The 12,651-nt window shown below is 47.0% G+C and overlaps 1 protein-coding gene across 6 annotated transcripts in view; it reads left to right on the top strand.

Annotated features, from left to right (window-relative positions):
- Positions 1-3,042: 3,042 nt before the first annotated feature.
- The window catches only part of Eepd1 (endonuclease/exonuclease/phosphatase family domain containing 1), a 107,047-nt gene continuing 97,438 nt past the window's right edge, over positions 3,043-12,651 (top strand). For 4 of the 6 annotated variants that reach the window (NR_190792.1, XR_015626608.1, NM_001014088.4 and 1 more), the window contains exons 1-2: positions 3,043-3,337; positions 3,761-4,799. Coding sequence is in view for 2 of the 6 variants with exons in the window: in NM_001014088.4 (NP_001014110.1) it covers positions 3,922-4,799 (878 nt within the window). In the remaining 4 variants the exon portion in view is untranslated. The remainder of the gene's footprint in view (positions 3,338-3,760; positions 4,800-12,651) is intronic. The other 2 variants (NR_190794.1, NR_190793.1) reach the window with 1 other exon arrangement.

Here is a 12,651-nt window from a genome sequence, read left to right on the forward strand (position 1 = left end):
TAATTATCTTTCAAGTCTCGGGCTAACTGTCACTTCCCAGGGATGTCGCTTAGACTAATTGTTTGATAGCCAAGTCCATTTTCTCTCCTATTTAACCTGTAGAAGTCTCCCTAATTTCTCACCTATATCTCTGATACCCAAGGACTCTGGGGAATCGAAGGGATCAGAATTTGGCTCATTACGGTCTAAGAGTGCCTGCACCACGCTATTGAACCTGGAGATTGACAAATGTTTGGCTCCTTAACTTCCACCACTTTTCTCCTGGTCACTGTTTTTATCTTTGGAACTGCTGAGTAAAAGTGAAAGGCCACTGACCTAGACCTCTCTGATTAGGCCTTAAATGAAAGCTGTGTTTTAAGGGGCAAAGTCCACTACATGTGGCATTTGGTTGGAACCATACAACCTCTGACATCTTTGTGTAACTCAGTGGTCACCTAGAATTCTAACATCCCTGGAGAATCGAGAAAGTTCATTAAAACCTTTGTTCCTTGCATAGTAAGCCCTTTTACCAATGTCTCCATGCCTGTGGTGATTCTGGATCGTCCCGGATGCTGCTAGGCTATCTCCCAGTCTGGCTTTCTATGTGTTTAGAACTTTCTGAGCAGTGCATACGTCTCTTCTTGTAGCTGTTGACTTAGCTTCTCATCCCCTTTCACCCCTGTCAATGATCAGCCTTCAGTCAATTCTGGCTTAGCCCGCTCTACCTCGATTTCTTCTTTTCTTTTAAGCTAAAAAAGCGTTTCTTTTGGAATATCTTCTGATGATTTGCCTAGCCTATTGAAGTATAATTTAGCTGCACTAAACTGTACGTTTAAAACATACCATTTCCTTGCTTTTGACATATTCAGCCAGCACATCCCAACCACCCGCCATGAAGATACTCTGTGCTCTTTTTATTCTGTTCCTCCCTCCCTCCCTGCATTCATTCCCACACAAGCACTGGCACACTGCACGTGGACAGCTTCTATGTTTTAGCTTGTCTACGAATCCCTCAGCGTGTTTTCTTTCTGCCGGCCTTCTTTCATGCAACCGACTGCTTTCCATTTTTCCTTTCTGCTGTTGCTTTTGTTCAGTAGTTTCCCGTCATCACTCAACAACATTGCACACGTTTTTCTTTTCCCTTTTTTGTACCACTTGTTTTCCATTGCTATACTCAAATGCCTAGAGCTTGTGGAGAAGAGGCTCATTTGGCACATGGTCCTGGAGTCATCAGGGAATAATGTTCACGTGCTGTCCACTTTGGCAAGACCTCATGGCACATGGTATCACAGTGGCAGGAGGAGGGATGCCATCAGGAGACTGGGAGCCAGGGCATGAGGAAGAGCCAGGGTTTGTTTTTCTTGTTTTGTTTTTGGTACCAACTCTTTGCAGTGACTGACTCAGGATCTTCCAAACATCTCTTACTCTCTTCAACAGGAGGCACCTCTGTGGCCTCCCATGAAGCTCCATTTCCCAACACGATCACCTTCCTGAGGGCCAAACTCTAATACAGGAACCACTGGGGGACAAATTCACCCCAAACCCGGACTGAAGTTCCTGAGGTTGCCCATCTTTGACTACAGTAAGTCTAGGCACACACATGTGGAGGGGTTTGGCTCTGTGCTTCTCTTGCTCTTCCGGTCATTACCTGTAAGTGCAATGTCTGAGTGGTGCAGCAAGTGTATTTTTAACTTTCAAGGGAACTGTCAAGGTAGTCTGCAAAGTGGTCGTATCAACTTCTGATCCTACAAGTGATCGGTGGAAGTTTCATTTGTCTGTATCCCCAGCAGCTTGATCATCAGTCACTGGAATGATGTGTGCCTTCCACCTTAGTCAACGTGTACATGGTGCACTCTGTCCATCTACCTGTTCCTGTTGCCATCGTATTTTTCCTCTCTACATTCTTTTTTCCCCCTCTCCCCACTTTGGCAGTCTTCTCAAGTGAGAATGGCTTGAGTGGAAATAAAGCTGACAGATCGAAAGTTAGCTGAAGACATGGAGGGAGTCGGGCCAGCCTGTGTCATACTTAGTGAGGATGCATGCCTGCTCCAGGTAAGGTGGATTCCATAACGATTCCCGGTGAATCAGGACCCCTTTTTTTCTTTAAGTTCATCAGACTGGGGTGTCTTTCACTTGTACTAGTGAGGTTCCTTAGATCCCTAGCATTTCACCAAGCCTGGGTTGTCACCCACTTCACCTGTGAATGCTTTCTGTTGGTATTCAAATCAGAAGCCTTGTTCAGATCTGTTCTTTCAGAGGTCACTGACAGCTCTGGGTCAAAGTATCTAAAGGCTCACCCTGTCACTGCTACCCTGCAGGGTTTGTTTAGCCAAATACTCCTGCTTCAGGTATCCATTGTAATGCATCAGGCTCTTTAATCTTTAACTAAATTATCATCATTTCACAATGTGATCCAAAAACTGTTTTGGAAAGCTGCCTGCACTTCCCAGTATTGTTTCCTTCCGTTTTTTTTTTTTTTTTTTTTTTTTTTTTTTTTTTTTTTTGCGATTAGATTTAATACTTAACAGAAACATGCCCTTATTTTCTCAGAGAGCTAAATTTGCAAAGGGCAGCAGATGTACAACCTTTGTGAACACCCAGGAGGCAAGTCCTCTTCCAGTGACACATGGTTCCCAGACATTAGTGGAGCACGAAGGTCTCTCTGAGTAGGAGGAAAGACCTAAAAAGTAGCGAGAGAATTGAGCTAGATCCATTTTATCCCCGGTCTGAGAATTTCAGGAGCTCTGGATATGCAGGACAAGCCTACTTCACAGAGAAGACCCCCGCTTGCCTTAGGTAGCCCTAAACAGCTTCACCTAACAAAAGGAGCTTGGTAGGAGCTCAGGTTCAGAAAAACAGCCCGGCTCACAGTGAGCCATTCCTACTGCCCGCCCAGTCCCCAAGTCCCGCCCTCGACCCCGCCCCACGAGGCCCACCAATGGTCCCGCCCCAAGGCACTCCTGTCCCGCCCCTACGTGCGGCGGGGAGGCGGGAGGAGGAGTTTGCGCGGAGGAGGCGTGGCTGTGCGGGCGGAGGCACGGGCGGGCGCCGCGACCCTACTTCAGCTGTGACACCCACGGCGAAAGGCGGTGGTGGCGCGCGGCGCGCGGCTCGGGACGCGCTCCGCCGTCTCTCGCACCCGAGTTAGGCGCCGGGTTTTGCCTGGATCGACGCAGCTGCGACGCCGCTAGTCCTGGTGCAGCATCGGGGGCCGAATTTCGCCGCTGCTACTGTCGTTTAGGAGCAATCCTGCCTGCCCCGGGAAAGCTGCACTGAAGAGTTTCCCTGGGAGAAAGAGCCGGGACGCGCGCGTAGAGCCACCGGGGACCGAGAGCGGACCCAGCAGAGCGGCGGAGAGGTGGGACGCGGGGATCGGAGATCCGGGGGGTGGGTCCCTAAATCCTTGTTCAGTGTCTGCGGCCACAGGCTCAGCCGAGTTACCAAGTTACAGTGCTTTGAGCGCAGTAGGGGCTTCTTCTTGCCTGTCTGCAGGAGCCCCGTTGTGTGTGTGTGTGTGTGTGTGTGTGTGTGTGTGTGTGTGTGTGTGTGTGTGTATGGGGGGGGCGTCCGAAGTGAGGAGGTGGCCCCAGCGGGGATATCTCTGTTCCCCTTTTGGATCCAGTGTGATAAATAACCCGAGGAAACCCCACAAAGGTCAGCCTTTCTGGGTCTATGTTTTTAGAAGTTGACCTGACCCCCCTACGCGTTATGAACTTCCAACACTGCGAGAGTGCAAAGGGTTGATTGATTAATTTCAATCAATTTCCATGTCAATTTCTAGGGGGCCAAGCAAAAGGTAATTTTGAACACTAGTCATGGAAGATTTGATGTTCGTCTGCAGCAACTTCCTCGACCCATAAGTCCTGCAACCTCCTGTTCTTTTGTGCCTGTAAAGGCTCCCGGGTTCCTTCTCTATCCAGAATTGTTTTGTGGTGGTTGGCCATGGGGAGCACCCTGGGCTGCCATCGCTCTATCCCCAGAGACCCATCAGACCTGTCACATAGCCGCAAGTTCAGCGCTGCCTGCAACTTCAGCAACATCCTGGTGAATCAGGAGCGACTAAATATCAACACTGCCACTGAGGAGGAACTGATGACCCTGCCTGGGGTGACACGTGCAGTGGCCCGAAGCATCGTGGAGTACCGAGAATATATCGGCGGCTTCAAGAAGGTGGAAGATCTAGCACTTGTCAGTGGTGTAGGGGCCACTAAACTAGAACAGGTCAAGTTTGAGATCTGTGTGAGCAGCAAGGGTAACTCAGCACAGCACTCTCCCAGTTCCCTGAGGCGGGATCTGCTGGCTGAGCAGCAGCCCCATCACCTGGCCACCACTGTGCCCCTCACTCCACGAGTCAATATCAACACAGCCACCCTTGCTCAGCTCATGAGTGTCCGGGGCCTCAGTGAGAAGATGGCCGTCAGCATCGTGGACTACCGCCGCGAACATGGCCCTTTCCGAAGTGTTGAGGACTTGGTGAGGATGGATGGAATCAATGCAGCCTTCCTGGACAGAATACGACACCAGGTGTTCGCAGAGAGGTCCAGGCCCCCATCTACCCACACCAATGGGGGTCTTACCTTCACTGCCAAGCCTCATCCCAGTCCCACGTCTCTGAGCCTGCAGAGTGAGGACTTGGACCTGCCACCAGGGGGGCCCACGCAGATTATCTCTATGAGGCCCTCGGTGGAGGCCTTTGGAGGTATGAGGGATGGGCGACCTGTGTTTAGGTTGGCCACGTGGAACTTACAGGGCTGCTCTGTGGAGAAGGCCAATAACCCAGGGGTCCGAGAGGTGGTGTGCATGACGCTTCTGGAAAACAGGTGAGGGCTGCAACCGCGAAGGGTGCTGTGAGTGAGGATACAAATGAGTGGATCCTTTGTGGCAAGGGAGAGGAAAGAGTGCTTAACCCATGTTCCTGAGGTTCTAGAGCTGAATGCTGAGTGATAGTCCCCTGCTATGCAGAGGCTATGTACGGTGGGTTCTGCTTTGGAGAAGGACTTTGGCTTATGGAACTTCACAGACTTTTAACTGCCTCAGGGACTGAGGCATATAGTCTTGCATATAAGAAAAACGAGGGTTTTTTTTTTTTTTTGTTGTTGTTGGTTTTTTTTTTTGTTTGTTTGTTTTTTTTTTTTTTTTTGTCTTTCTTCAGAGTCATGCTTTCTCTGTAGCTTTGACTGTCCTAGAACCAGGCTGGCTTTGAACTCAGGGATTCAAGGGATCCACCTGCCCCTGCCTCCTGAGTGCTGGGGTTAAAGGCATGCACTACCACTGTCCTGATAAAATCCTGAGATTTTTTTTTAAGGTTACGTTAGTGGGAGGGAAAGTCATGTTTTCCCATCAAATACGCCTATTTGTGTGGACAAAAAAAAAAAATTTTGCAAACTTACGCACTGTATTTGCCAGGGAGCTGTGAACAAAGCACGGAACACTGCTTTTCCTTGCTGAACCTGAACTTGGCTTTTAGCATGCTCCTCCTCCTGTCCCAGAGCTAGAAAAGGCCAGTTTGGGTGTGGATACTGGGCGGATGGTTCCTTCTGAACTAAAGGAGAAAAGCCTGGCAGGTCCGGCCAGTGGGAGAGGATGCTTCTAATCGTCACAGAATTACCGTCTGTAGGAACTAACTCCCCACACGGTAGAATAATACATGGTGGCAAGAACTCCTGCTATTTGTAACAGTGTACAGTGTCATTAGCTTTCTCACTGTGTCAGAAATTCTCAGACCCTGATCTGCAGGGATCTGGGGCGCAGTCAGTGCTGGTACTTTTTTGCTTGCCCTCCTTTGAGGAGGCCGATCTGCTTGGCGAGGTGGTTTCTTGGTGTCTGGAAGTGAAAAGTGAGCTCTCAGTGCGGAATCAGTGAACTGAGGCAGGTCATGGACAGATTAGTGAGGAGGAAAGCAGGTCACAACATTTTCTTGGCACCGTCCCATGGCACATTCTTATCTCCGAGGGGAGAGAGAGAGGGTTGCAGGATGGATCAGGAACCAGAAGATCACTGGGTGCTCTACTCCCTGCTACATTGTACTTACTGTCTGTCTGTCACCCCAACTCAGTCATTCTGCAAACTAACCCTGTTCACAGCCCTGGGAGACTCACATCAGGACCGGCTTGATAATGATGCTCCTTCACAGCTGCTGGGGGACAGCGGCCAGCAGCATGATTGCCTGATTTCCAGCAGGGGTTTTCTTAAGACCCAGTGTAGTAAAGAGATGGGCGAATCTGGATCTCAAGTCTCTCAGTAGGGTGGACAGCAGGGGCAGTCCTTCTCCATTCACTTCATCAGTGTGGCTCTGGACCAGTACCACCAGACACTGCCTAAGAAGCTCTGGGTGCCAGCCAGGGTTCAGTCTACGTGTTTCTGGTGTGCTCTAGAGCTGAGAGGCGTGGTGCTGGTATTGGCATTCCTGGTGTGACTTTGTGTTGAGTTTTTCCGTTACTTTGCCCCCTCCTTTGACTGTTCTGGCCATCCCTGAATTTATTTGTTCCTATACCATTCAGTCTGGCCAGGAATTAAGGGCCTTAATACTTTCTAAGATATACGAATGAAGAGAGGGGAAGGTGGGAGGGTTGAGACTGGATATGGAGCCGGTTGTTCCCAGCTACTCAGAAGCTTCTCAGGCAGCTGGCCTGGCTCTGAATCAACGATGGAGCCACAAGGGGCTGTCTAGAGAGGAGCAGTAACAATTCTTGTTCAGTGTGGAGTTTGTCCTGTTTTGTTCTTGGAAGACTATTGGAGTTGTGTCCCTGATGGGTGAACTTCAGGCAAGTTCACCCAAACCCAGTGAAGTGTAGAGAGGGCGCTGGCAGTAAGCAGTGGGAAGGTGCCCTCTACCTCCATTAGGTTGTCACACTAGGCCACATATATGTCCCATGAGTCGGTGACTCCTTTGGTCTGATCACAATTCAGTCACTCTTCTGAGGAATCCTAGCACATGGTTAGTGTCTGGTAAAACCCAAGTAATAGGCTTAAGGCTTGATCCGTGCAAAGCTGGGGTGGGAACGTTTGTGGTCGTCCTGGGGCACCAGAAGCTGTCACTGAGTCCTTGAGGACAGGTGGCAGTGTCCATGCTCCGAGAGCTGTGTGTGTGTGCGCTCATAGTGATTCACAGAAGTTTCCCAACATCTCGGGGGTTCTCTTTGTTAACAGCAGGAAGCAGATCTAGTGTGAGCAAGTGTGGCTGCTTGCAGCTTCCCGAGTGGTTCTTATTTTCCTACTGTAGATGTCCAGGGGAAGAGAGCTGGAGCTCAGGGCGTGCCTTTGCGTTTTCTGACAGCTTCCACATCCTTTCGTTCTTCCCCAGTCACTCTAAAGTCGGGAATGTTTGCTTTTGTTAGAGATTCTCCATCTTTAGATGAGGAAAGAAGCGAAAGGAGTTAAACCTCTCTCCTCTGAAACAGCTCATTTGTGACTCCCGGGACAAGGACTGAGACCAGCTGACTTTATTTATACTATGCTCCTGGCAAGCATGCTGTTTGTTTAGGCATAGCACCTGTGCACTGCTGTACCAAACCACGCTATACCAAACCAAAGGTATTTGCCAACTCCCATGTCAGTCACAGGCATTAAATCCATTATTAAGGCATTATAAAGCAAACCCTGGGCAGTTTTGTAGGAGGGAGTGGCTGTCTCGTAGCTTCCTTTCTGTGAGTTTTGCTCATCCAGTATGTGCGTTTTCTTAGAGGAAAGGTACCCCTGTATGGGAATTAAAGTCTTTATTGCTCTCATATGCTGCTGACTTGATAGGTGGAGACATTTTGCATGTGAACTCTAAGGTAGGACCTCTTGGAGCTAGATAATTATAGTCACCAGGAACCTTCAGGGACACTGACGGTTTCATCAGATTCATTTGCCAAACCTTGGTCTGGGGCAATGTTCTTCCTTCTTCAGTATTTATGGGGCAGGAACGAAAGAGGCATGCTTCTGCTGAATATCCTGGGCAAAATTCTGGACAGTATGAGCGATGACCCTCCGGTGTTTGTTTATTGCTGAGTAAGCATTCTCTCTTCTAGCGTCCCTTTGGTTTCTGACGATAAATGCAGGGAGAGCTGATCGAGAATCTCCAAAAGAAATAAAGAGATCCCACATCCCGGCTGCCTGTTTTCCTCATATTCTGTATCTGAAGGAAACTCCGGTGTCAAAGTAGTTAGCTTTTTAGAGGTTTTAATTGTATTTCTTTCTGAGTCTTCATTGGCAAATCACGTGTCGATTATTAATGCCTGGCAACGTGTATAGTTCTGAAAAGAAAAAAAAAAAAGACTCCACCAACAGATTTTAGTCTGACAGACTTGATTAGTGGGATCAACATAGATAGAGTTCATCTTGTCATTCCATTCATCCATTGAAAAATATGTATTGAATGTACACTTCCTGTGCACAAGTATAAACACAGCTCAGGGATCAGCTTGGATCACCTCCACGACAGAATTAACTAAATGTCAGTCAGTTTGTGTGGCTCAGCACGGAAACGGTTTGGTTAACCCAGTTTTTTTTTTTTTCCCCTAACTCACAGAAACTCATTTGTATTTTGTCCATATGAATAATCGGCTCATGTTGGGGAATTAAAGAGTAGGTAGATGAACCAAATATAATATCCAGGGGAGGAAAAAAAATCACTCCGCAATCCTCTTAAAGTAGACGTGGTAACATCTCTTTTGATAGCTGTGGAAACAGAGGCTCAGAGGCTTGAGATAACACCCCATTGGCCTTCAGAAGTAAAGATGCTAGAACCAGGATTTGAATCTCTTCATTTGTCTGATTTCAAAGCCAGGACTTGGTATGGATTTTACCAAGTTCAGTATGTCCTTCCATGTCCTGTTTCTGAACCTCACTGGCTCACTGTCTTGGGTTAAGCGTCAGGGCCTTGTAAGAAGGGTGGTTTCACCCAAATCCCTGAAACTGTCTTAGCCTCAGAAGGCCCCCATGCCTTTCCTGTTTTTGTTCCTCCAAAGGCTGGGGTGGTAGCCAGAGTGTGGAGCAAACTCAGAGGACGTCAAGGCCTCTCTGTTTGGCCCTAACTGTGAGTTTGAGACCTTGGGCTCCACTCCAAGGTGGAGTTCCGGTTTGCAGAGCCAAGGAATTCTGGGTCATTTCCAGATAGAAAGGTGGTCGGCACGAAGACTGTTGTGGCTTTGTAAGAGAAGGAGGGGGTGAGTAAAGAGAGGTCTTAGTGCGGGCATCCCTCAGAAAGGAAAGGGGCTATGTTTGTTTTTCAAAGAAGGTGAGTTTCTTTGGGGTCTAATGTCAAGGTCCTGTGGAGGTTTGATACTGTTGATTTTTTTCCGGGTGATTAAACATTCAATCAGGCATTTCTTCTTCTCCCTCTGGGTAGCAGGCTGTTTTAGGCAATGCTGCTGCTTTGATGGAACTTCCCTTCTGGATAGGGAGATAAGCATGTCCTCACACAGGTACCTAATTACAGGTGGGTGCAAGAGTAAGGAGAGATGAGGCAAAGAGATGCTTGTTTAGATAAACGGAGGTCATAGAAGGTCTCCTCCGGGCGCTGGTGGATGGCAACGAGCCAGGCATGGGAAATCTGGGGATAGAGGTAGACGCTGGTGAGATGAATTCCTGCTGAGTTGTTGTGACTGCTGTGGCCTGAATGGATTGTGTTTTAGGAGTTGTAAAGAGGCTATTCTTGCTTGAGGTGTAGTGAGTGACTGGAGATGAAGTGGGTGGAAATGAAGGACCTACTTAGAGATAAGAATGAAGGTAGTTGTCTGTGTCAGGGATGATGGTGACTTGTTTGAAACTTCAAAATTCCTAGAAGACAGGCACAGAGGCATTTCAGAAATTTTGAGGACAACTGGCATGCTTCTGCTCTGTGTGAACATGCACACAACTCTCTGACCTCATCGCTCCTCCCTGTGCATGCTGTATTCTGGACGAGGAGTAGGGTTGTGGGTACCCATAGCTATATAGCCTGTTCTCTGCCCCAGAGTGGCGTCTGACAGGGCCCTGTACTCTATTAGCACCAATGACACGTAGAACAGTCATGCTTAGGGATCGTAGGTAACTTTTCATAGGAAGATAATTTACCTTAGTTTGTTTCCTTGTTTTTTTTTTTTTTTTTTTTTTTTTTTATTAACTTGAGTATTTCTTATATACATTTCGAGTGTTATTCCCTTTCCCGGTTTCCGGGCAAACATCCCCCTCCCCCCTCCCCTTCCTTATGGGTGTTCCCCTCCCAACCCTCCCACCATTGCCGCCCTCCCCCCATAGACTAGTTCACTGGGGGTTCAGTCTTAGCAGGACCCAGGGCTTCCCCTTCCACTGGTGCTCTTACTAGTATATTCATTGCTACCTATGGGGTCAGAGTCCAGGGTCAGTCCATGTATAGTCTTTAGGTAGTGGCTTAGTCCCTGGAAGCTCTGGTTGCTTGGCATTGTTGTACTTTTGGGGTCTCGAGCCCCTTCAAGCTCTTCCAGTTCTTTCTCTGATTCCTTCAGTAGGGGACCTATTCTCAGTTCAGTGGTTTGCTGCTGGCATTCGCCTCTGTATTTGCTGTATTCTGGCTGTGTCTCTCAGGAGCGATCTACATCCGGCTCCTGTCGGTCTGCACTTCTTTGCTTCATCCATCTAGTCCAATTGGGTGGCTGTATATGTATGGGCCAAATGTGGGACAGGCTCTGAATGGGTGTTCCTTCAGTCTCTGTTTTAATCTTTGCCTCTCCCTTCCCTGCCAAGGGTATTCTTTTTCCTCATTTAAAGAAGGAGTGAAGCATTCACAATTTGATCATCCGTCTTGAGTTTCGTTTGTTCTAGCGATCTAGGGTAATTCATGCGTTTGGGCTAATAGCCACTTATCAATGAGTGCATACCATGTATGTCTTTCTGTGATTGGGTTAGTTCACTCAGGATGATATTTTCCAGTTCCAACCATTTGCCTACGAATTTCATAAACTCGTTGTTTTTGATAGCTGAGTAATATTCCATTGTGTAGATGTACCACATTTTCTGTATCCATTCCTCTGTTGAAGGGCATCTCGGTTCTTTCCATTTTCTGGCTATTATAAATAAGGCTGCGATGAACATAGTGGAGCACGTGTCTCTTTTATATGTTGAGGCATCTTTTGGGTATATGCCCAAGAGAGGTATAGCTGGATCCTCAGGCAGTTCAATGTCCAATTTTCTGAGGAACCTCCAGACTGATTTCCAGAATGGTTTTACCAGTCTGCAATCCCACCAACAATGGAGGAGTGTTCCTCTTTCTCCACATCCTCGCCAGCATCTGCTGTCACCTGAGTTTTTGATCTTAGCCAATCGCACTGGTGTGAGGTGAAATCTCAGGGTTGTTTTGATTTGCATTTCCCTTATGACTAAAGATGTTGAACATTTCTTTAGGTGTTTCTCAGCCATTCGGCATTCCTCAGCTGTGAATTCTTTGTTTAGCTCTGAACCCCATTTTTTAATAGGGTTATTTGTTTCCCTGCGGTCTAACTTCTTGAGTTCTTTGTATATTTTGGATATAAGGCCTCTATCTGTTGTAGAATTGGTAAAGATCTTTTCCCAATCTGTTGGTTGCCGTTTTGTCCTAACCACAGTGTCCTTTGCCTTACAGAAGCTTTGCAGTTTTATGAGATCCCATTTGTCAATTCTTGATCTTAGAGCGTAAGCCATTGGTGTTTTGTTCAGGAAATTTTTTCCAGTGCCCATGTGTTCCAGATGCTTCCCTAGTTTTTCTTCTATTAGTTTGAGTGTGTCTGGTTTGATGTGGAGGTCCTTGATCCACTTGGACTTAAGCTTTGTACAGGGTGATAAGCATGGATCGATCTGCATTCTTCTACATGTTGCCCTCCAGTTGAACCAGCACCATTTGCTGAAAATGCTATCTTTTTTCCAATGGATGGTTTTGGCTCCTTTGTCAAAAATCAAGTGACCATAGGTGTGTGGGTTCATTTCTGGGTCTTCAATTCTATTCCATTGGTCTATCTGTCTGTCTCTGTACCAATACCATGCAGTTTTTATCACTATTGCTCTGTAATACTGCTTGAGTTCAGGGATAGTGATTCCCCCTGAAGTCCTTTTATTGTTGAGGATAGCTTTAGCTATCCTGGGTTTTTTGTTATTCCAGATGAATTTGCAAATTGTTCTGTCTAACTCTTTGAAGAATTGGATTGGTATTTTGATGGGGATTGCATTGAATCTGTAGATCGCTTTTGGTAAAATGGCCATTTTTACTATATTAATCCTGCCAATCCATGAGCATGGGAGATCTTTCCATCTTCTGAGGTCTTCTTCAATTTCTTTCTTCAGTGTCTTGAAGTTCTTATTGTACAGATCTTTTACTTGCTTGGTTAAAGTCACACCGAGGTACTTTATATTATTTGGGTCTATTATGAAGGGTGTCGTTTCCCTAATTTCTTTCTCGGCTTGTTTCTCTTTTGTATAGAGGAAGGCAACTGATTTATTTGAGTTAATTTTATACCCAGCCACTTTGCTGAAGTTGTTTATCAGCTTTAGTAGTTCTCTGGTGGAACTTTTGGGATCACTTAAATATACTATCATATCATCTGCAAATAGTGATATTTTGACCTCTTCTTTTCCGATCTGTATCCCTTTGATCTCCTTTTGTTGTCTGATTGCTCTGGCTAGAACTTCAAGAACTATATTGAATAAGTAGGGAGAGAGTGGGCAGCCTTGTCTAGTCCCTGATTTTAGTGGGATTGCTTC

The sequence above is a fragment of the Rattus norvegicus genome, chromosome 8 (genome assembly GCF_021556685.1).
Source record: "Rattus norvegicus strain SHRSP/BbbUtx chromosome 8, alternate assembly SHRSP_T2T, whole genome shotgun sequence".
Lineage (NCBI taxonomy): Eukaryota > Metazoa > Chordata > Mammalia > Rodentia > Muridae > Rattus > Rattus norvegicus.